The following is a 23,174-nucleotide window of genomic DNA, read 5'->3' as shown; positions in this document are numbered from 1 at the left end:
ACAAACAGCCAAAAGCTGCTGGTGAGCGTGCACCTGGGAGCCTCTGACCCACATAGGGCCATGTGCAGGATGCGTCCCACTTTACCACTTGGCGATGCATCATTAACCCACTGTCTACCATCCAAAGCGGCTGAGCTGGATTGTTGTCACCGCTCACCTGTGCTCACATTGTCATTATTGTCGCTCATGTGTAGTACAGAGACGTGAGAGTGGGAAAAACACAAAAACACTGACAGTATAACCTCAGCTTACTCATGGCTTTTTATCTCCGGCTTTGACTGACATAATTGCTCTCTCTCTCTCTCTCTCTCTCTCTCTCTCTCTCTCTCTCTCTCTCTCTCTTTCTCTCTCTCACTCTCTCACCTTACACACACACACACACACACACACACACACACACATGCACACACAGTGCAAGAGAAACGCACACCTGTGCATCACTCTTACTGAGCCCATCGTGTCTGTCAGTAACAAAGTGGTTTCCTGGGGTACTGAAGTGTACAGTGTCTACAGATTTAGCCACTGTGTTGCCTCAGCCTCTGACACACATAGTCTCTCTCTCTCTCTCTCTCTCTCTCTCTCTCTCTCCCTCTCTCTCTCTGTCTTTCACACACACACTGGCTCTCTCCTGCTCTCACTCTCCACTCCAGCTGTCTCATTCTCTTATTCCCTCTTCCCACTCTCTGTGTTTTTTTCCCTCCTCCTCATTGCCTCTCCTTTTCTTTTTCTCCGCATACAGATGCACACGCACTCTGTCTCCCTCCTTCCCTCCGTCTTCCTCTCCTCGTATCCACCGGCATCTGCGCTGAGGATCCTCCCTCACCAGCCTGTGGATCCCTTCACTTGACTAATTAGCCTTGAAGTGCTGTTGAAGATCATCATATTTAGCTTAGCGACCCAGCGGCAGAGTGCAGACAGATATAGACTGGGCTGGCTGGAGGCTGGGTGCCTGGCACTGTTGTGAGCTCTCTATCGCTCTCTATTCACACTCAGTGCCGAGGGCTTCTCAGTGGCAGAGCGGAGGAAGTGAGGGGCGGTTTTTTGCTTTGAAAGAGACGAGAAAGGGGGGAAAAAGGGAAAAAAAAAGAGGAGCGAAGCCGAGACCACAAGTCGACCACAGAATGGGAGCCCAGTGCAGGAGCAAATCCTCCTAGAGACGGAGAGTCGCAGGAGGCAGCGATCACTGTGCAGCAGCTTCCAACATACAGAGATTTAAAGGTGAGAGTTTTTTTGAACCAGTTACTGCTCGGGGTTTTTCTTCTGCTTCTTCTTTGGGATTTTTCCTGAACATGAGTGTGTGTGTCTCTGTGTGTGACAGATAAGTGTTGGAGCGTGATTGTGCATCTCTGTGACCCACATTGTGAACCTGAGGTGCAGCACAGGATGGATTTTTTGCAGGATGAGCTCTCTCTCCCCCTCTCTCTCTCTGTGTCTGTCTGCCACACTTACACTTACACACACACACACACACACACACACACACACACACACAGGCATCAGCTGTGCAGCACCACTTGTTGGACTGACATCCAAGTTAACATGAAATTAATGTTTGGATGATGGTCACCTGTGAGGGTGTTTGTGCGCCTGCGAGAAAGTGAGCGGGTCTTTTGTTGCCGTGGTACCAGTGTGAAGCTTAAGCGTGCACATCAGAGTGAACGACATTGGACAGCAACATAAGAGACAATCAGTCATGCCAGCCTTACGCCTGATTGCCTCTCACTGCTTTGGAAAATGGGAACATAAAAGAAGACCCAAATACTGTATTTACAGCGGACAATCTGTGTGTGCGCGTGTGTGTGTGCGTGTTTACAATCCCCTTATCTTCTACCACAACTTGTACGGCATGTTCTCTCTCTTTACTTAGCATCAATGAACACCATTTCACCAATCAAAGCCCTTTGTGTCGCTGACGCTGGACTTCAGCAGAGGCTTGTACTTATATTTAAATAGTGTGATAATAGTAGGATAGTGATTCCCAGGAGGCAGACAGGGGGATAGTGGAGGCAGAGCAGTGAAAACGAGTATATGAACCACAGCATGAATAATTAACACTCTTAACCACAGTGAGCGGAGCCTGTGCAGCTGTGTGTGTGTGTGCACATGTCACTCAGCTAAATATTGTACACTGCAATAAAAAAAAATGTGTGTCCACTGTTTTTGAATCCTGAACCCATGAACAAGTCTCATTTGAAGCTATAAATAGAGAAATTATGTAGCTATGACGTGGAAGAGTCGATGCCAAGAGGGAATTCATTGCCAGATAATTGAAGTTTAGGTTTGTGAGAGCACCTGAGGTGATTTTGCAGAAATAGTGATTTCTAATCCCCCCCCGAAATCCTGCATTTTTAAATTGAAGGGACCATTATTCAGAAGCTCTGGTGCATTCCTGGTGTGTAGGTTTGCTTTACAAATCATATGCTTTGAAAGGATATCTACATTGAGCACAATTCTTTGAAGCTCAGAATTCTGATTCACGACAGCATTCTCTGTTAGGTCAAACTGTTACGGATAAGAGATTGTCTCATAATTCAGTTTTAATTATCACACCATTCATGCTTCAGTAATTCATTTCTCCAAATGCGCAATAAGATTTGACTTTTGATCTTAAGGTCATGATTTGATATGATTTTCGATGTTAAACCTTTCAGCACTGCCATCTATGCCATTGTTAGACTTGGAATGTAATGCTGTTACGACTGTCATCTACATTTTCGAATTCTTCGTCAAGATGATAGAGATATTCCGCAACAACAGCTTGACTTCCCTGTGCTATTTGCAGGCTAGGCTCAGACAAGTTTCAATTATATTCACCAAAAATAAAGATTCTGGAGTTTGTTTACCATCCTGTCAGATTAAACAGTCTGCTCAGTGAATGAATCAAGGATCCATGGCAGTGTTATCAGATTACTTCAGCTCAGTTTTTCGCCCGAAAATGAACCCTCATCTCATCGTCAGTCCAGGAATTGCCTGTAATACCTTTGAAAATTCGAACTTTTGTTGCAGATTTTGCAAAGACCACATCAGCATAAACAAATTAGCAAACTGAGCGAGTGATGACTGTTATAGTGTTGTTCATATATTTTATTTAAGCTAAAAGTCCCACAGCATATTCAGCTCACATTGTTAGCTTGCAAGCTGTCTAAAATATAAAGTATAAAGGACCTTTCAAGAGCCAGTGGTTGGTTTGTCCATTCTGGAAGAAACCTGGCGAATCAATATAGTGGACTGAGTGGAGGAGGATCTGCTCCCTCTGAGGATACAACAGGCTAATTCTAAAGTAACAAAAACACAGTGACTCCTAGCTCCTGGTGATTATACACTAATGAAAACATGATTATGGGTGCTGTATTCCATTTCTGCCAACTGGTCCTCTTAAATCCTGCACACTGGACCCATCAAATTTTCTTATATCACTAATAGGTGTTCAGGAGCTCGATGAAGACATGGACGCATTCCAACATCATGAAGCGGCTCCCTGCCCTCTCACCAAAAACAACCATTGATCGGGGGAAAGGGCTGACACGGCAGCAGAGATTCGCCCTGAGCTGTAAAGACAGCGAGATAATTGTTGTCAAGGAGATGAGCGAGCAGGCTCGATATCTGAGAGGAGAACCAATTGGTGTTTGACTCAATGAAATTATACTGAAGACTTGCTGAGGGCATTTGCTTTATGACTGATAAAATCATGATTTCGAAGTCTGCGGTTCTTAGAGGAAAAAAAAAACAGCATTTTCCGTTTGATTCAAATGCCTTTCAATGCCTTTTGAGGCATCTCTAAATTTAAAAGCAGAGAAGCTGACATTATTTATCACCAGTGCAGTCATTTGCATGTCAGACAGCCCTGAGCCTCACATAAGCTGGCCTCCCTCCTCTAACTTTCCTTGCCATCTCTTCCCCTGTTCCCTCTTGTTCTCACTTTGGGGACTGAAGCTGTTTTTGTTCAACTTCTACCTGTTATCCCCCCCTATCGCTATAATTTCCCATTGCTGAGTCTGCTGGCTCCCCCCCCCACACCTTTACTTCTGAAGAGTCTCCGAATGTCTGCATCATGACTTTGTCTCTCTCTTATCTCTTTCTGTCAGGCTTTTGTTTTTGATCATCGCTCCTCTGTTTCCAGTCTGCTTCTCCTCCTTTCAACCTCATTTTCTCCCCCCCGACACTTTTGATTGCCTATCCGTACTGGTTTGTGGGTATGTGTGTGTACCTGTGTGTGTGTGTGTGTGTGTGTGTGTGTGTGTGTGTGTGTGTGTGTGTGTGTGTGTGTGTGTGTCTATGTGTGTGCCTATGGGTGTGTGTCTTTGTGTGCATTTTTGATGTATCGTGCAAAATCTGTCTTTGCGGGCATCTCTGCTTATGGGTGAGCGAGGTTGTGTGTGCTGTGTATGTGCGCAAGTGTAGTGTGCGTATCAAAATAGGTGTTTTTACTCTGATGACAGATGGTAAAAGGTTTCCTTTATGTGCTCGGACAGATTATCTGTAAAACTGACAACACGAGGCACTTAACAGCTATCAGCGGCGCTGTCGGTTTATCTATGGATGGATGACACAATTTGAGCTCCAGGTGTAGGATTGAAGATGCAGGACACATGGTGCCTCTGTTGTTCACAGGTTTGATTCCACGTCTGTGAATGTCAGATGAGATTAAAGGGGTAACTCCACCATTTTTACACATTAAAGCGTGCTTTACAGGTCTTGGGGAATTCCGCAGTATGTTTGAAAAAAGTACCATAAAGCCTTCTGCGGCTCCAGAGGAGGCTGCATGTAATCTGTTTAACTCCTCTAGTGATGTCACACAGAGGTCCAGTTGCATTGTGGGTAATGTTGGTAGAGCAGTCCACTGGCCACTTTTGGACTCATCGTGGGCTGTTTAAAAACACATGACCAGAATGGATATAAACCAGAAATTTAACCTTTTTTTATTCCATGGATTCTTCTTCCTTATCAAAGCCTGGTGCCAGTTTAGCCACTGAGTGACATCACTGGAGGCAGTTTATCAGATTACATGGAGCTGCCTTTTTGGTGCCACAAGTACACCTCCAGACCGTTAAACACACGTTAATGTGTAAAATTGGTGAACATACCCTTTGAGGTTATAAAAACTCTATTAATTGCAGTGGTAAAAGTAGTTTTTTGTTTTACTTCAATACCACAGTGTACAAATACTCTTGGTCATGTTGAAATCCTGATGTGTAGGATTTAGGGAGGAATAAGGTCAAAAGTATCATATGTTCCTCTGAAATGTAGTTGAGTAGAAGTCCAAAGTGGCATAACATGGAAATACTTTAAATGCCTCTAAACTGTACTAACGTCCAGTACCTGAGTAAAGTAAATGATACATTTCACCACTGCTTGCTTGCTTGTAAAGTTAATTATTTGAGATGGGAATTTTAGCCTTGCGTTAAATTGAATGTGCCTCTCACCTTGAGTGTTGGCAAGTGAAAGTAATCACACGCAGTCACCTCATCTATTATGAATGTGAATATATGCATTCCTACATAGAAATGGGAGCAGCGCCAACGTGATGCACATGAAGTCTAAAAGAACTCTTGTTTTTTTTTTATAGCTAGAGTGGTATATTTTGGAGACAAATGCTCAGAAATGATCTAAACTTGAAATTGTTTAAATAAATGATTTGCCTCTATGGTGTGCCTCATCAGAATGTGAAACCCTCACCCTCAGATTTACTTTAAGCCAGGCACTGAATAGAAATAGATGACTATTTCCACTCTCATATCGCCTGGAACTCAGAAGCTTGTTTAATGACTTACAAAGTTGACCTCTGAACAGGTGCCAGTCAGGTCTGTTTTCCTTACTAACAAGGAAAGCAAATTATTGCCCACAGGGATGAGCTTGAAGAAGACCCAAATTCACCCAGGCTGCTCTCACAGTGTCAGCAAATCCTGCATCTATTACTTATTCTATGATGCCCATATTAATGAAATTTGCAAAGTAAAGTAACCCGAAGCTTTGTTATGACCTTGCAGATGATCGGCGGTCAGCTGTCAGCGCCGAGGAGGGTGGTGCAGAGCTTTCCTGACGACAGAGGCCTGCAGAAGACCAGCACCTACATTGTGCCATGCTTCCTCTTCGTGGAGGTGAGTGTTTTGCTCAAAAGGGAACCATGTACAGCGGCAATGATGGCGTGCTGAGCTCATCAGACCTGACTGACTGCCATCTGAAAATTTCACCCAGATCTGATCTGAATGTTGAACTCTACAACCAAAGGCGGCATTTGTCATATTTATCCTGACGTGACCTCAATCTTCGTGCTCTGATGTTTGTGCCAGTTGTGTGCCTGGTTGTCTGTGAAAGCGGGGAGAGATGAAGCGTTAGCTTTAAACTCTGCAGGCGTTGGAGATTTTGGAAACCGCTGGGAACTCGGGAGTCACGAAGGCATCATGAAAGCACATTTTACAGTCTTCTGCCTGTGAATGTCTTCTTCCTCTTCTCCCCCTTTTCCTTTCTTCCATCATTTCACACGTTTCTCACGGCAGATTAACAACAATGAGCGTCACTTGGGAAATTGTGTGAATTAGCAGGCTCTGTTTTCAATTCGCTGACTCCCAAAAGAAGTGATTGATTTGATTTAATTGTCACAAACGGGTAATTACCCTCAGCCCGTGAATCCATCAGCGATAACATTCAGCGGGAGGTATCTTCTCGCAACAAAGGCCCTCTCCAGTGACCTTTTGGCTCATAAGCTCCTCGATTCCTTCCCTCCGCTCCTCTCCTCGTCCCACACCTCTTCTCCTCAGCCTGTAATCCTTACATGACCCGGTGGAGACGCCCATGGCCTCAGTCGCATTTCCTAATTAATTGGCCTAATTAAGAGCGGAAACCCAATTAGCCCATGCCACCGCTAACAGGCTCCAAGTCTGCAGGTCCTCCGAGCAACGAACACCGAAGTCGCTGAATCAGCTGTTTTTGTTTGTTTTTTTTGTTTTTTTTTTAAGCATTTAAACTGCGTCTTTGCTTTTGAATCCGCCCTGAAAATATCTTCTTTTGAGGTTTGCGAAAATTGTTGTGTCAAATGGGGACAAGGAGAGTTGACTGGATAAGTCTTAAGTTTGGGTTTTGCAATAATAAATAAAGCCTCCAGGCAAACGGGAGTATGGATAGACATGGACATTTTTTTTTTGTTCCCAACAGCCAAACTTAAGCAAACAAAGATCTTATTAAGAGTTGGTCTTGTTACAGTAAAAAAAAAAAAAAAAAACTTTATTTGAAGAACTGCATCTTTTTCATGCGCACCTGCAGCTGCACCTCCTCCCTTTTCGCTCCTGAGTCTCCTGAATGATTCTTGTCAACCTCCTTCCTCTGTACTCATTCACTCATTCACTCGTTCACTTGCGTCCTCTTGAGATCACACTATAGCTTTTCTCATCTGCTCTTCCAACACACGCATCCATCCATCTCTTTCCACATAACAATGCTCTCCGACACACCACTGATATCGCCGCATCTCTTTATAGCACAATCCCTGCAGGTTTTTACGCACCGTCTTAATCTTGCCTTTATTTTATTTCCATTGTGCTATGGTATTGGCTCAATCTCGGCATCCTCTTGAGGACTTGTTATAATGATTTTCCAGCTTTTTAATTTTTTCATAGTGCGTCTGTAATATCTCTAGGCCTATATCTGTCAGCGGAGCTCCTCCCATCCTCCGGTATTCTCTTTGACGGTCTCTCGAGTACTGCCCAGTCACTCTTTTAATACAGATCCTCCACATCACTCCTCCAGCGCTTATTCCCTTGAGTAATTACGTCTTTTGCACCACAGATTTCTCCATTATTCTCCCTTTACTCACAGAACTTCATCCCCTCCCCCCAATTTACCATCCTGTCCACAAGTGCAGAGACCTCAACTCTCCCAACTTTTCTCATTCCCCTCTTTTCATTTCCCCCTACTGTTTCTGTTCACCCTTTCTCCTTCTAAGGGGGAGTAGACCATGTCCTCACACTCCCCTCACATCACTGACCAGAAGGTGAAATACCTCTGGGGAGAAGGTGTTATGTGAATCTAGTACTGTCTCTGCTTTTTGTCTTCTGTGCCATTTTGTCACCTCAATCACTTCTTTCTCCCGGGGTGCATCTCTTGTTTTTTTTTATCTTGTTCAAACACGGCCAGAGGTGGGATGATGTGAATCAGATCTGACTTTAATAACTGCATATGCACCTGAATGAATCTGTGTACATTGCAGTAGTTTAATAAAAGGCATTTCTAAATTAAATTCCCCCCCTCCACCCCCTGCTGAGTTCATACTGAAGCAGCGTGCTGTAGCATAGCTCCCCCCGGAGGGCACTCGCTCCTTTGTTATTACATTAGCATCTCATTACCCATTTCTTTTCAGTTCGAACGCCTGGTGTCGTTCCTCTTTGTGTCTTATGATCTTGTTGCTGATCCCCTCCGTCTTTCCCTCTTTTTCTCAGGATCCAGACTCTCTTGTCTCCGTTCTCTCTCCATTTCCTTTTCCTGCATCACTTCATCGGTACGATGTTGTCCTCTGTCTCTGCCGGTGCCACTCCTGGTTCAGTGCTCCTTGCATCTGCCATCTCTAACTTTGATCACCATACCTTTCTGCTCCCACTGTCCACATTTTCCTTTCTTCCACTGTCTCGCCTCTGTCTCTCCTTGCCATCTTCATCTGGGTTAAAATATGAGAACCGGCCTCATCAAGGGAGATTTCAAACAATACTTACTTTTAACTGCCTGGGACTGAAACAACATCTCTCTCCATCTCTATGTCTCTCTGTCTCTGTGTGTGTGATTGTGCGTGTGTGTGTGTTGCTCGTCTCTCTTGTTTTTCGCTCCATGCTGCTGCTGTCACTGCCGCCATGCTGTGAAGCCACACAAGGGAGTGGTCAGGGGTCTGACAGAGGCACTGCTTCAAAGGACCCTCTTTAAAGAGTCATTCTGATACAACTGATCCCTGACTTGCTTTACACACTGGCGGCTCGTGTGCTGCCGCGATCTGAGCACTGTGAAAATCTGCTCTGAAGCTGAGCCACAGAGTGACCACAAGAGAACTCTTTGGTTGGATCTCAACTCGCAGCCAGGAGCTGCAGCTACATCAGCTGTAACACTAGTCAGATGTGATAATCACTACTGTTAACTGGAAGCGGATGCACGACTGTAGCTGCTACTCAGTGGCACCCAGCCTTTGCAGTGTGCATTCTGGCTTCCCAGATTTGCCGCTCAGCCTCGACTGCCAGCTCGGAGCAACGCTGCTTCCTCCTCCTCGTTCCGTCCTCATGCCTCGTTGGCTGCATCCTCCCGTGGCACAGCGAGCTCTGTAAAGTAAACAGACTGCCGAGCATCGGACCACATAATGTTTCAGGTCTGCGGCCTGCGCTGTCTCTCATGATACTATAAGGTGTTGCTTCATGTCTGCTTGCATCTCTCATCTCCTAGCTTCCCTGCAGATGCCCTCATTTGTGCCTGCTCAGTAATTTCTGCACAGTCAGTGATTTACTTTTTTTTTTTTGCTCCATATAAAAAAAATGTGATGCATAGGTTTCTGTCTCAGTTTATCTGCTGCTAATTTGCAAGAATCAAGATACAGGAGATGTCGTTCGACGTATCTGGCAAGTTCCAAATTGTCGTTTGTGAATGTGGCTGCGAAACATTCTCTCAGACATTCTTTTGTGCAATATCATATCTTTTTGGAGCAACCAAAGAAGGATTAGAGAATCTTTTTTAGTGATCTTTTGGAAGTTGGTTAAAGGGGAAATCCACCAGTTTTACACATCAAAGTCTGTTTATAGGTCTTTGAGGGTACTAATGCATATTAAAAGTTGCAAAAAGCTTTCTGGGGCTCCAGAGGGAGTAGCATGAGATCTGATAAATTCCTGCAATTGATGTCACTTCAGCCAGAATTCAGTTTGAATTCAGTTTGACTGCAAGTTTGAAAAATGACTAATATCTGGGGCTGTGGAGTTAAAGTTTGAGCAAGAAACAAGCTTGCTTGCTAGACATCTGCAGCCTGCTCCTCATATGTGGTTGAGGCCACATTAGCTGCTACTGCTACTACCGTCACCCGATCTCCAACCGATCTCTTACCAGTTGAGCTGCATTGTGATTCAACGTAAGTACCAGGTTTGAACTAAATTTTTTTTTGTTATTATTGTGTCACACACAAATAATGTGCCCAGACCCAACGGGCTTACAAGGCACCATTATAAGAAAACAGACAACAACAAAGAAACAGACCAGAAGCCAAGGTAAGAACATTTAAACACAAATAGCAATAAAAATTACACCACCCTGCATTTTTTTTTCCAAGTGTTATTAACAAAGGCAAGGAAGGACAAAGAATGTAGAGAGTAAAATGGATGAAGTCTCTGGTTCCACTACATCAATTTTGATGCTTTTTCAACAAGCTTACCGTGGTGGATCCCACCAAAGAAGTAAAAAGCTGAATCGGAGGTACTCAGGGAATAAACTGTGGTCTTGGTTAAATATTCTAATGTAACTTGAGGCCCGAAAGGAATGTTTACTTTGATTGGGAGAGACTTCACTCTGACTGAATGTATAGTATTGCTACATCCATGCATGCAATAACGATGAGGAGTACGAGTGAGATGAGGCCCTGAGTGGTTGAGGGCCCAGTCCCAGTGTCTCTCCTAAGACGTTAAGCGTTGAAGTCAGAGATGCTGCAAGGAGAGGGAATGGTACAAACAGGAAAGGGGCGGCATTTTGTGAAGTTTCCTAAATTATGGGTTTGGGAGTTTGTATTTAATGTTTTAAAATATATAATAATAAAGACAAAGTGTACATACACACAAATAGAAACACATTCAGTCAGAGGTTTCAGGGATACAAGTTCCCTAATGTTTCAAAAGCTTATTACTTTTCCATTGTTTAGTAAAATGAGTGATGTAAGAAGAAATTTTGTTCAAGGAGAAGAGCAGAGATCTTAAGTAGAAGATAATTTTCAAAGATTTCAAGAGAGCCATCATCATCATTCTCTTATTTAGAGGGCTTTTGGGCTTCCCCAAGTTGTTCATGATAAGCCAGTACTTTAACATAAGTATGCTACAAACTATGAACACCTTCGAGCAAAGTCTGCTGAAATGCAGGCTTACTGAAAGTGGCTTCAAAGGGCTCAAACATGTCTGGGAGGAAGCCCTCATGCACTGAAGGATCTGACAGTGGGATATCCCCTTAACCCTTGAGGACTTAGAAAACAAATTATTTCTTTGACAAAAGGGAAGAAGGAACTTAATGTAACTTGTGTTGAAATTACACGACAGTCCAAATAATTAAGAATTTGTGACAGACAGCATTTTACAAAGTTGATAAAGTTTCTCCTAACTCAACAAATCCCAAAATGTAGTGATTTTATGAGGCAGTCTGTGGAATATTTACTCCCATGTTGTGTTGTGATATGTTGGTGTTCATGTTTGCCGTCTGCCGTAGTGCAAAACATTCAAATTGTTATGAATTGTTGTTAGTAACTGTAAGATACAAGTTATCCAGGCCATTCAAATTTCATTCTATTACATTATGTAGACCGACCCTTCAACTGTGACTGACTTCCCACGACCCTGATCTAACCAAACCCATGTTACCCCCAGAATTGGTACGTGTGGTATTCAGGAAGTAAATTCTGTCTCAAGTATCAAAGTCCCATCCTTGGATTTCAAGAGCGCCATCATCATCATCATCATCATCATCATCATCATCATCATCATCATCATCATCATCATCAACATCATCATCATCATTCTCTTTATTTAAATGTCTTGGGCCTCCCCAGGTAACTTATAGTACCCCCCCCCCCCCCCAAATTGCTTTTCTTTCTGAACCTAACCACGCGTCAGGGAGCAAATTCAGTCCTCAGTATCAAAAATCCCGTCCTCCTACCCTCCTAAATAACACTTGTAACATTGAAAAATCAGTTTTTAGTGATTAAAATAATTGTTTTTTACTCCCTATGTGGCTCCCTCATAGCCTGAACCCTGATGTGTGTGGTAGACAAACATCCTCTGGGTTGTCCTCCATTTGTTCAGGCCTTTAGAAATGGTCTCTTGGAGACAGGGTTGCTCCTGGTTACTGCTGTTGCTGATCATAGAATGAATTTTGAAGTGCATCAACTCGAGGAAACACCTTGCTTATCGACAGCATATGTGTTTCTGTGTCTGAACACGGACAGCCTCTGGCGTCGCTTTTTTTTTTTTTTTTTTTCAGCTAAGGTGTGAAGGCAGCACAGTGTTGGTAGCTCCAGTAATGAATAACATCCTCAATCCATCAAGCCGTCAGCTCCCTACAACAAAGCGTCTTCCATCTCTGCATGTGCTTACTTCATCCACATCTCCTGCTGGGTACGACACAGCCTCAGTACATCCTCTGCCTCCCAGCAGCACATTTGTTGTGTGCATTTACTCTTTCTAAAGATATTTTGTTCCACACAGCCAAGCCAAACTCCACTCACAGTTTCTCCATATCTAAGCACCAAATATGCTTACTGAACCATAAGAGCTCGCGATTCGCACTCACTCCAGATTTGTGTAAGAGCTCTGAAAGGCATTTTCCTTATCTACACCTAATGATTATCTTTGACTTCACTGTAACTTCTTTTACGGACAATTTATATGAAATTTACATCTCCAATTGCCGCCTTAAAGAGAGAGAGAGAGAGAGAGAGCAGAACATGCTAATTCAGTTTTCATCACAGCCCTGAACACGGCATCTGACATGAGAATATCTCATTCATTAATTCTCTGGCTTCCGTGCTCATTTTAAAAAAATGCTCACAGAAATTCTTTTAATGTGTCCCTCTCCTCCTCAGCATACACACAGAGACTCATTCTCCCATTTTTCTCGCCTTAGTTTCCCCCTCATTATCTCCCAGACTCCATGAATAGCACCTGCCCGCCTCTCTGCTGCTCTGGGATTTCTCAGCACCCTGGGTGCATGTTTGAAACACTTGTTAGCTGGCTGCTTCCCACCTGTTATCACTTTAGGGAGGAGGGGAGGCATGAGAGAGCCTGCACATCACCATATAGGCTGATATCGTCTGCAAACGTTAAATACAGGAGTCACCTATCAAAAGGGATATAAGATCCTTACTAGAGTGATCCTCTACAATAAAATTGCTTATGCAAGATATAATCTTGTCCCTCGCTCTTGCTACTGTCTGAGCTTCATGCAATTATAGGATTCAGAACTGCAGACTGATCCTCGCTGCTGCCGCTACCCGTGCTGCATGTTGCTCTGAATGAGGTCTTCTGAATAAATTGTAACAGAGGTGTCTAATTCCAAAATCAAGATATTCACAATTCATGAATTTGGCATCATTTCTGCCTCAAGGACTGATTGCATCAAAGTCAGTTAGTTAGTTAGTTAGTAAAAAGGTTCTCTTGACCGTGCTGTGAAAAAAATGAATTAAAAAAAGATGAAAATTGGAATTAATTTTGTGAAAAAATTTGGAATGCATGACAAAGAATAGTTTATTTCAACAATGAACCCATGTTAACACTTGTTTATATATGGAAATGAGGAGTGAGACCTTTAATTGCACTGTAGGGCTTTGTTCAGGAGACACGTTTGCAGCCTGCATCTGCTTCTATTCTCTCCTTTGTAAGATGTTTGCTTGAGGATGGGGGATTTTCTCGAATTATTGTTGAGTGAGGAGTGAAAGGGAGGAAGAATGGGTGAGGGGAAGCATATACTGTCTGTAGACGCAGACAGACGAGAAGACTTTTTGTCAGGGAGGATGATAATTTTGAGAGAGACGTGGAGGGAAATGCAGCAGAAAATGATGTTTTTTTTGACAGATGAGGGGAGAGAAAAAAAAAACAAAACAAAACAGTAAAACAGGTGGGTTTAAGATAAACAAGGCACGGCCTTAAAATGCACCCAGTAATCAGACAAACAAGGGAGGTGGAGAAGGAGAGGGGAAAGAAAGGGGGGGAGGGCACGTGGCTGCCCCGAAAAATGAATGCCTACTTTGATCCTCTTCCTCTCCCTTGTTCCCTCTTTGTGTTTTACCTTTCCCTCTACTTCACCCTCTCTCATATATCCTCATTTACTCTCTTTCACCTCCTCTCCCCAGTTGTTTTCCTGCTGCCTTCCTCAGTTTTATTTCCCAGCGGTACACTCGGCTTTGCCCCGGCGCAGTCTACGATATACTAATGTCTCATTAACTGCTTTATCCGTCTGTTTATCTTCTTCCACTTTCCCTCCGTTGCCTCTCCCAGTCGTCTCTTTAAGGCTCTAGCCCTCTGGCCTGTCCACTGTGTTCAATCAGTGGACTCATCTATCTTGTCTCTCTCACTGTGTTGTAATACAATCCAGCGACAGCAGGCGGCAGTCAAGCCCATTCATTCGCTTGTCATCCCTGTTGATTCTGTGATCTGTCCTTGTTTTTTGGCTTTTTGCTCCGTCATTTCCATGTTATTAATGCAAACGAGTGTGTGTGAGAGAGGAGGGTGGTGTGTGTATCGTGTCCTCCTGTGTGTGTGTGTGTGTCTGTGGTCCAAAATCATACCTTTTTTTTTTTTTTCTTTTTTTCCAAAATCATGATAAAGATGAAAATCCGAGAGACGAAGCCTGTGAAATAAATGCCGCCTGTGATCACGTGACTGGGTGATTATGTGAGCTCATCGGGAGACCAGATCACAAGGAGAGTGAGGAGAGGTGTTGTAGCCTTGTCTCGTGGCAATGAGTTTATTGTGCTGCACGCTGTGAGGATTGTTAGTCTGTGATGTGAAACCAACCTGACACTAATGAAAAAGAAAGTGTTGCTCTTGATGATGCCAGGTTTTTTGGTCGGAATCGCTTAATTTGATCAGACGCTGTGAGGACATGTTTGTAATTTGTCAATTAATTTGAGGCCAATTAGTGACTTTGAAAAAAGAGATATGACAGGGAGCTGCAACTAGCAATTATTTGCATTGTTTATTATTTTTTGATACATTTCTCGGTTGAGCTATTAGTTGTTTGGTCTATAAAATGCCAGTGTTTCCTGTTTTGTACAAAACACAAAGAAATTAATTTTCTCTGTCTGAAACTTTCTGTTTTAGCTCCTGTCTCTTTAAGAGACTTCCTCCTGAATACCCAGTGTGCTCTGATTGGTCATCTCACACACGCCTGATCCTGCACTGCTCAACTGTGTGTCCAGTCCACTGGTCGGTGATTTCAGCTTCCGGTTAGCCTCACCTTTACTGTGAAAGTATGCAAATATTTGACATCAGGATGTAGTGTGATGTCAAAAAATTACAGAATTAAAGGCGGGACAACTGAGAGAGGAGCTCCCTTTAGCAGGGACTTTGGAGATTTTATCTTTCAAGACCTCCATAACACACGAAAGCAAAGGGACTAAATGCCTCGTCGTTTGCCCGCCTTTAATTCTGTCATAGCTATGTATGAGTGCCAATGGGCGACACAGTAAGCAGTGTTGGCTCAGGCATGTGTGAGCTGACCAATCAGAGCAGACTGGGTATTTAGGAAGGGGTTCTTGAAGAGACAGGAGCTAAAACAGAACGTTTTGTAATGTGAGCATTGAAGTGTGCAAACACATTCTTGTAGTAACTTCAAATAAAATGGAAAACCTGGAAAAGAACACAATTTGTAGACACAATTATTGGATAAACTCCTGTTTTATCCTCTGCTTGAAAAAGACAAGCAGATATGTTCAATGCAGCCTCTCAGTGACATCCAACATTAGCTCAGTTTGATATCTCATTGTCCCGTTTACTGGGAACTGCACTTTGTTTCCTGTGATCAAATCAGACACAGATTTTGTCAATATGAATGATGCACAAAGACTTTGCCGGCTGTGAAACATTTAAATTAGACTCGGAGGGAGCCTTGAGATGAGAACGAGAGGCATGAGAGAAAAAGCCCTCAATCAGGATAAACATCATCCTTGATTAGCATTTCTTCTCCTTTTCCTGCCATTCTGTGACCAATTTATGTGACAAGTTTCACATAAATATGTTGTTTGAAAGACCGTATCATGTTTTAGCTGAGGTTTTTCCTCATTTGGTCTTGCATAACAAGATGCGTGATATATTTGTTTGACATTTCATACAACCTTGTCTTGTAATCTCACGTGGGACCCCTCGAATATCAGGTTGGAAATATTATCTGCATGTAACCAAGAAAATCCATCAAAGCGAAGGTGTTGCTTTTTCCAGTGCGTCTGCGTCTTGCAGTGACACGACTCCCGCTTAAGTGTAAAACTGGACGAGCCCCGTCATGCTCAGCGGGACTCCTTCATACTATAGTTTGCGCTCTTTCAGCCACATATCAAACAGTTTGAGAGCGCGACGAAACAGCGCGCCCCTACTTGATCCTGAGCAGTGTGACATTCGTTTTCTCCCAGCAGGGTGCTGCCATCTCAACACCAGCCTCCATCCGCACATTCTCACCGTCCGTAAACATGTTTGACTTTTATCAGTTGACTTTTCTGCCATCTGGCCGCTCCGCGCAGGCTGAGGGGAGACACGCACCACTCATGTTCTGTCTCACAGTTTGATCCCAGGAGACATTAGTGATGCCCACGTCTATTTTCACCCCCCCCCCCCCCTCGCCATACCACGTTATTATTGTCACATCCTATTTTCCTCCCATTCTGGTTCAAGGGCTTTTATGGGAAGAGATTTCCCTCTGTTTCTGTCATATCAGTGCCATATTAGTCTCTTTGATTTCCTTGCTTTTACTCCCTTTGAAGTGCAGAGGTACGAGCATTAAGCCTTAATTACACGGCCTGATAAGTCTTTTAAGTTTACTGGGTCAGCCAGAAAGGGGTCATCAACTTCTATCTGCCTCATTTTGTAAACTCGTCCCACGGCTAAATTTACGCTGACAGATTTGAGAAGCTAAATCAAATTGGGTTTCATTGCATAACAGCAATAATCCCTCATTTGTCACCATGAAACCAGCCCAGATGTTTTTTTTAAATTTATGAGTTGGCGAAACCAAATCTGTATGAATCATAGCGAATAAACATGTCTACGTTTGCTGTAATACGAGCAGAATCTGGTATCAAAGTGCGGATAGCTGCGGGGAACATCAAACCCGTACAGGATGTGTGCATTCGAGTATTTGGCCAACATTTTCTACTCCTAGCCAAAGAAAGAAAAAAAAAAAAAAGAAAAAAATGCTCTAAAATTGGTCTCATTTTCACACTGCGGTGAAATCTTTACAATGCTATTTGCGTCTGAGTGGGAGTTTGTGATCTACAATTCGTTAAACCCTCATTGTATGTTAAAAATAAAGCTGCCGTGCATGTTTGAAGGCACTACAGATTCATTTTCCTCATCAATGAAAGGTACATACAGTATCTCAAGATTTCTTTTGTTTCCTCCAGCATGTGTGTAGACGAAGGCCATTGTCTTTCAAAAGGAAAAGACAAGAGTCTGTGTTTGGCTAAAATCTCATGAGATATGAAACCGTGTGAGAGAGGGCTGAGGGGCCAGAGTCTGGTATGTTGTTGAAGCAACAGAATGTAACTTCCTGGGGAAAGACGGACGATTGTTGAGTCTCATCCTGAGGTTGCTGTTCCTGTTTTTGACGACATGAGAACGAGACTGAATACTCAATTTTGTTGCTTTGAAAAATGATGACCTTCTCTGCAGTTTCTCAGGAACTGATGAACCAGTTTTATTGCTTAATTATACTATTCAAATTGATTGTGTTTGACTTTGTGTGTTCACAATCTGGGTCTCTAGCTCACAGGAATATGTTTGCAAAATGACAGAAGGCTAGGTTTGTGTTAATAAGCAAACATTAAGACTACTTACCATAGTCCCTTAATTAATCTTTCTTTAAAAAGCTTTTTTTTTTTATTATGAACTGACTTGCAATCTGAATTACCAAGGACTGACACGAGGCCTGCATGTAAAATGCATCTGCTGGAAGCACTGTAGGTGTTTTAGATGGCCTCCTCTCCATTTTGCAGTTAGTAATCCCCTCCCTTCCTTAATACACCACAAGAATGCGCGGCGGTAAACACCAGACACAGGAGCAAACATGGAGATCCCTCCAGTAGACAGGACCGCCTGATTAATGTCGGAATACAGAAGTTGTTCACACTTATTTTGATAAGAATATCACTTACAGCAGATTTAAGCTTCACTTTTATGGGTCATCCTGAATTATCCTCCTTTCTGTGGAACTTCAGCTTCTCTTCAGCTGATAGTTGTCTTCCCCTGAACTGGAATATCTGTCAGCCAAAGAACAATTGATCCTTTTGTAATTGGTATATACAAGTAAACAAATGATGTCCCACTGTGTGAATCATTTATGTTCTTTTTTAATAAAAAAAAAAAAAAAAAAAAAATGGACAGTGGGCCACTGCTGTAATCCAGATGTGTACAACAAACCAGTAGGGCATTTATTTACCTCGACTCGCCATCATTCTGTGTTGGGAAGCAGTAGATTTCAAGTGGTGTGAGCAAACCAGCACGTCTCTGCTGTTACACATGTACTGCATGTACTGTAAAAATACAGAAATACAAGTAAACACAGCAAGAGACCTAGAGATCTAGTACTATCACATGATAACCAGTCAGGTCAAGCCCGGGCAGATGTGACATTGTGTGGCGGGAGCAGCTGTTTGTGGTTTCGAATTGAGTGACAGAGCCTCTCATTATTATAAACTCGAGTGTGAAAAACAGAATGCCGACAATGGTCAACTGTCTTGGAACAGACAAATGTTGTCGTCTCGCAGAAGGGGACCTCAACTCGGAGAACGCTTCCATGTGTCACTGTCGACAAATTCTGTGCTTTGTTGTTTGATTTGGACTCTGCTGGTTTTGTTAATTTGGCGATTCGCTATACGATGTGGCGTTAAATTCTTAAATTCTGACTGCGGTCCAGGCTTCCCAAGCGATCGCTAAAGATTTGGAGCCGAGAGAGTAAATCTGGAAGAGGCAAGGACCAGAGTGCCAGCGCGAGTGAAATTTAATCAGAACCCTAGAACAGGCTGCCGTGTTAGCGTTCTCCCTCAGGTAAAACAAAGCTCTGAGATCTCTCTAAAGCTTTGTTTTTCTTACAGATTTGAAAGGGTCAGTCTGAGGTCTGAATGATAACAAGGGAATTGATCGAAAGGGACTGACAGCTTCCTATGGCTGAATTTTCTCTGTAATCTTTTTTCTTTTTTAATCAAAAGGCGCAACATCAGGAGCTTTTGTGGACAATACAGCTCAATTCATTTGCGTTGTACATGAGAAGAGAGTTCCTGTTTGCTTTCCTCTGCTGACCCTGGGTAAACAGCCTGCACGGGGATGACTCGTGACAGAGGGTTGTCGGCCTGTGTTGACCCCGTCTGCTGCTTAAGCTCCTCTGTATCTCCACGCTGTGCGTGCATGTGATGCTTCGGAAATGAGTTTTTATGCAAATTAATTTCCCAAGGTGACTCGTGCAGGATGTGTCTCTGTGCTAATTGGAAGCCATCGACTCAGAGTTGCTTTGACCTTTATTAATATTCAGACAAACTATCTGTGGCTGCAGAGAGCACAGGAAGGTGGTTAGTTTGCCACGTGGGAGTGAACTGTCATATTAGACTTCAGACGCCGGTTACATCTCTCAGACTGACGCCACACTCTATAAGCACACCCAGTGTTAATGCCTATGTTGTGCAAAAGTGGATGCAAAATGACGTGCATGATCTCCCGGGGAGGTTTGCTGCAGTTGTCTTCAAATGTTTGTTTAAACTTTGATGGGTCCCTCGCTCTCTTCCTCCCACCTCTCTACACCTCCCTCCCTCGCTCCCTCCCTCGAGCCTTCTGTGGCTCGGCGAGGAGGAGAGGAGCGGGTGATGGAGAGAAATGTTCAACACAGCGTGCCTGTGTCAGAGTTCCTCCTCAGACATGGGAAACGCACCCACACGCCTGCAGACATTTTTCAAACACCCTCCGCTCATGGGAACAGATACTCACACGCCCACTCGCTCGAACGCACAAACGCGCGTGGAGAGGGAAACAAACACGGAGAAACATGGAGCTGCTTGATAGTCTATATATAAAACTACAGGCTGGAGGTGTCTGTGTAGTTTGTCAGCGAGCGTGGCTTTGTGTGTGCATGCATGTGTGCGCTTCTGTGTCCCTTATGATTTCGCTTTAACGGCCTCAGGGCACGTAAACTTGTCAGTGAATGTATCGTCCCCCCTGGCGCGAGGCTCTCCTCGCTCGGGACCCTCCATGTAAAAAAGTAGGTGAAGTAGGAGATGTATGAACATTGCCACAGAAAGGAACAGATCAGTTATTTGATCTTTGAAATTCAATACAGGGTATCTGCAGATTTTCAGCGACGGTGAAAAGGAAACAGGACGAGGAAACGTGCAGAGCAGCAGATGAGACAGTGGAGCAGAGGGGCTTGAATTAGGTCACCATCTCTCCTCCCGCGCTGATTGTCGCTCTTCAGTGTGTAATAAAGCTGAAGCGCGTTAGCGTAACAAGTCCTCCCCTTCCTCTCCTTGTAGCATTAGTCCAAGTGGGTCTTCTGTCACTTTGCTGAAGAGGATAAACATGTTGGAGGAGGTTCTCTCAGTGGTTCGTCATTTGCTCTGCCATCTGCCGCCTTGAAACATTTCCTGTCTACAGCTTTTTTTTTTCCTCTCTTTTTATATATTTTGTAATTTAAACAAATGTATTTTGTTCTTGTAGTCACAGTAAAAGATTGAAATCAATCAGAATAATTTGCTTCCTGTCCAGCACCCAGCACAGTGACTTCCTGGAGCGGTGTCATGGCTGTGTGGTTGCTAGGCAACCAGTGCAAAGTGTCTTTTTTCTTATTTCATTTTTTTACCTTACCGTTTGTGTACAGATTGAAACAAACATCATCTTTTTGTGCGCGATCTATAGATGTGCTCACAGGTCTATATTGTTCACCTTTTGGACAGAGAATGGCGAACGTCCACCATCCAAATTCTACCGCCTGGACAAACACTCGCGATTCCTACCTGCTATTTCAACACAGCACTCAGGGCAGCTGTTTAGTCATAATTGTTGCGTGCCCTCTGCCTCCTAAAACTCAACTGCTTTGTTGATGATGATAAACCAGTAACAGTAGCTGTGTATTAATTTGCCGCATCCTTCGAGGGATGCAGTCTATGAATGCGTGGCCTTCATACAGTGAGAAGGCTGAACCGAGCATTGTTAGATGGGATGGTCCAGTCTGTGGGGAATCTACATCACCAGCTCTCCTCGGCCCTACCCTTGAGGCATGAAACGCTGCTCCTGTTGTCTAGCAACCATGACAAATTTGGGGTCCTTTGCTTTTGTCAACATTGTACTGTCGGATGTTTGAGTGATTTGAAACCACGCACTTGCATTCAAAAGCATATTCAGCTGCTGTTTCCACCATAGTTGTCCTTTGAAAAAAACAAATCAAACCATCACCAGCATCTTCGGATAGCTGGTTGCTCGATGAAAAGGACAGGTTGCATTCTTCTGCCTCGTTTGAAGGAGTGTTTGAGATGGGACGGCCTTGTTTGCGCCGCTGCGACGCATTCGGTCTTCAAATGCAGCCTTCGAAGGGTGCGATCACTTAACTGGGACACAGCGCGTGTGACTCACTAGCTGCTATTGTGTGCATGAGAACTGTTTTTAAGGTCCAACTTTTCCAGTCTGCCAGAGTCTTTTCACAAAATGACAAAAGGATCCCCCAGTAGACTTACAGTGAACTTGAGAGCAAGGTGGACACCTTTATGTTCTGCATTTCGCCGACGTTTGTGTGCCGATGACCCTCACCTGTTGACTGTGTATCAAAGCACGGTGCATCTTTGACGTAACATGTTTTTTGCATTCTGATCGAGTGTTGCTAACCTGAATCCTGATGGCAGACCTGCAACCAGAGCCCTCTTGCTCCTTTCCTGTCCTCCAAATATCTCAGAGTCACAGTGGACACTTTGAACTGTCAAAGCATGAAAAGCGGAGGTAGAACTAATTAGAGGAATGACATGTCCTTACTGGCAATTATTGCTATGCAATGCACTAATTAATAAAAACATTAGTTCCACCCGTGTTCGACAGGTCAAAACTGTCTGCTGTGAAAAGGTCTAAACAGCCCACGTCCTTGTTTAAGATCTGGCTTTGACATATTAATTATCACCCGATCCTCCTTTTTTTTTTTTTTTTTGTTTGGTTAAACATTTCTTTTGTTGATATGGTAATTTACAGTGTTTAAATGTTTTAAATACTACACATTTGCTAAGTCCTTTAAGCTAAAAAGAACAAATCATTACCAACACCCACCAAACTGCTGTTTCTTCCCCGCCTCGACGTCCCCCCCCAAGCTGTAAAGCAGCTCGGCCTGCCAGCAGAGGCTCCTCGTGTTTTGCTGCTGATAAATTTGTCCTTCACACACAAAAGGAGTCAATCAGGCAAAAACATTTGGGCTGCAGATTACGACGAGTCTAATCAGCAGCTCGCTATATTTAAACTCGCGCTCCTGTTTTTTTTTTAACTCACGTTGTTCATTTTCGGGCCTTTTTTTCCCCCTGCGGGGCAAACAAATACCGCACAGACCTCCAGCTCACAGATTTAGAGACGCTCGCTCTGCGGTTGTAAATGTTTCTTCTTCTGTCTTTCTTTTTTTTTTTTTTTTCTTCCTTGAGAGAACTGAGGAAAAGGAGTTAGCGTGCTGTTTACTGGAGTATAAATGAATAATTAGCACTCGTGCATCTGTCTCATCTGTGCTTTTCTTTTCTTTTTTTTTACCATTTCTGTGTTTACCACCGCCGCTCTTGCTCTCTATCTCTCCCTCATGCATACAGTCTGTTATGAATTGCTAATATATTTTGATTATCAAATTCCTCTTTAAATAGTTATGAAGGTCGTATTTCATGCTCCGTGGCTTTGTGCTTTGCATACAGCTGGTATTTTAGGTGGCAGAATAGCAATGTGGTACCATAACAACATAAGTTATGCAGAGTCACACACACATATATAATTCTCGTCATCCTACCCCCTCTCTCTCTTTTCTTTCCTCTTTTCCTGTCTTCTCCACCGCTCTGCTCTTTTTCACCCCATCTGTGTCTTGCCCCCCATCCCCCAACACTCCCCTCTCCCCTCCTTCCTCAGTTCTCCTCTTCCTCCATACGGCGCTATTTTCTTTGATCGCTCTCCATTTGTTTCTTTACCCTCCCACTCTGCATACTGACACCGCTGAAAGGATCTCTCTCTCTCTCTCTCTCACACTCTCTCGCTCTCTCCCTCTCT

General features: G+C 43.5%; 1 protein-coding gene across 2 annotated transcripts in view; it reads left to right on the top strand.

The window, feature by feature from the left end:
* The first annotated feature begins 647 nt into the window (after nucleotides 1-647).
* The window catches only part of LOC119024720 (phospholipid phosphatase-related protein type 5-like), a 50,122-nt gene continuing 27,595 nt past the window's right edge, over nucleotides 648-23,174 (top strand). Inside the window, exons 1-2 of one of the 2 annotated variants that reach the window (XM_037107760.1) lie at nucleotides 648-1,218; nucleotides 5,988-6,098. In XM_037107760.1, coding sequence (XP_036963655.1) covers nucleotides 5,988-6,098 — 111 coding nt within the window. In that variant the 5' untranslated portion in view covers nucleotides 648-1,218. The remainder of the gene's footprint in view (nucleotides 1,219-5,987; nucleotides 6,099-23,174) is intronic. The other variant, XM_037107768.1, reaches the window with a different exon arrangement.

This window comes from Acanthopagrus latus, chromosome 1 (genome assembly GCF_904848185.1).
Source record: "Acanthopagrus latus isolate v.2019 chromosome 1, fAcaLat1.1, whole genome shotgun sequence".
NCBI lineage: Eukaryota > Metazoa > Chordata > Actinopteri > Spariformes > Sparidae > Acanthopagrus > Acanthopagrus latus.
Note: the sequence above shows the minus strand (reverse complement) of the source record. Positions and strands in the feature narration are given on the sequence as shown.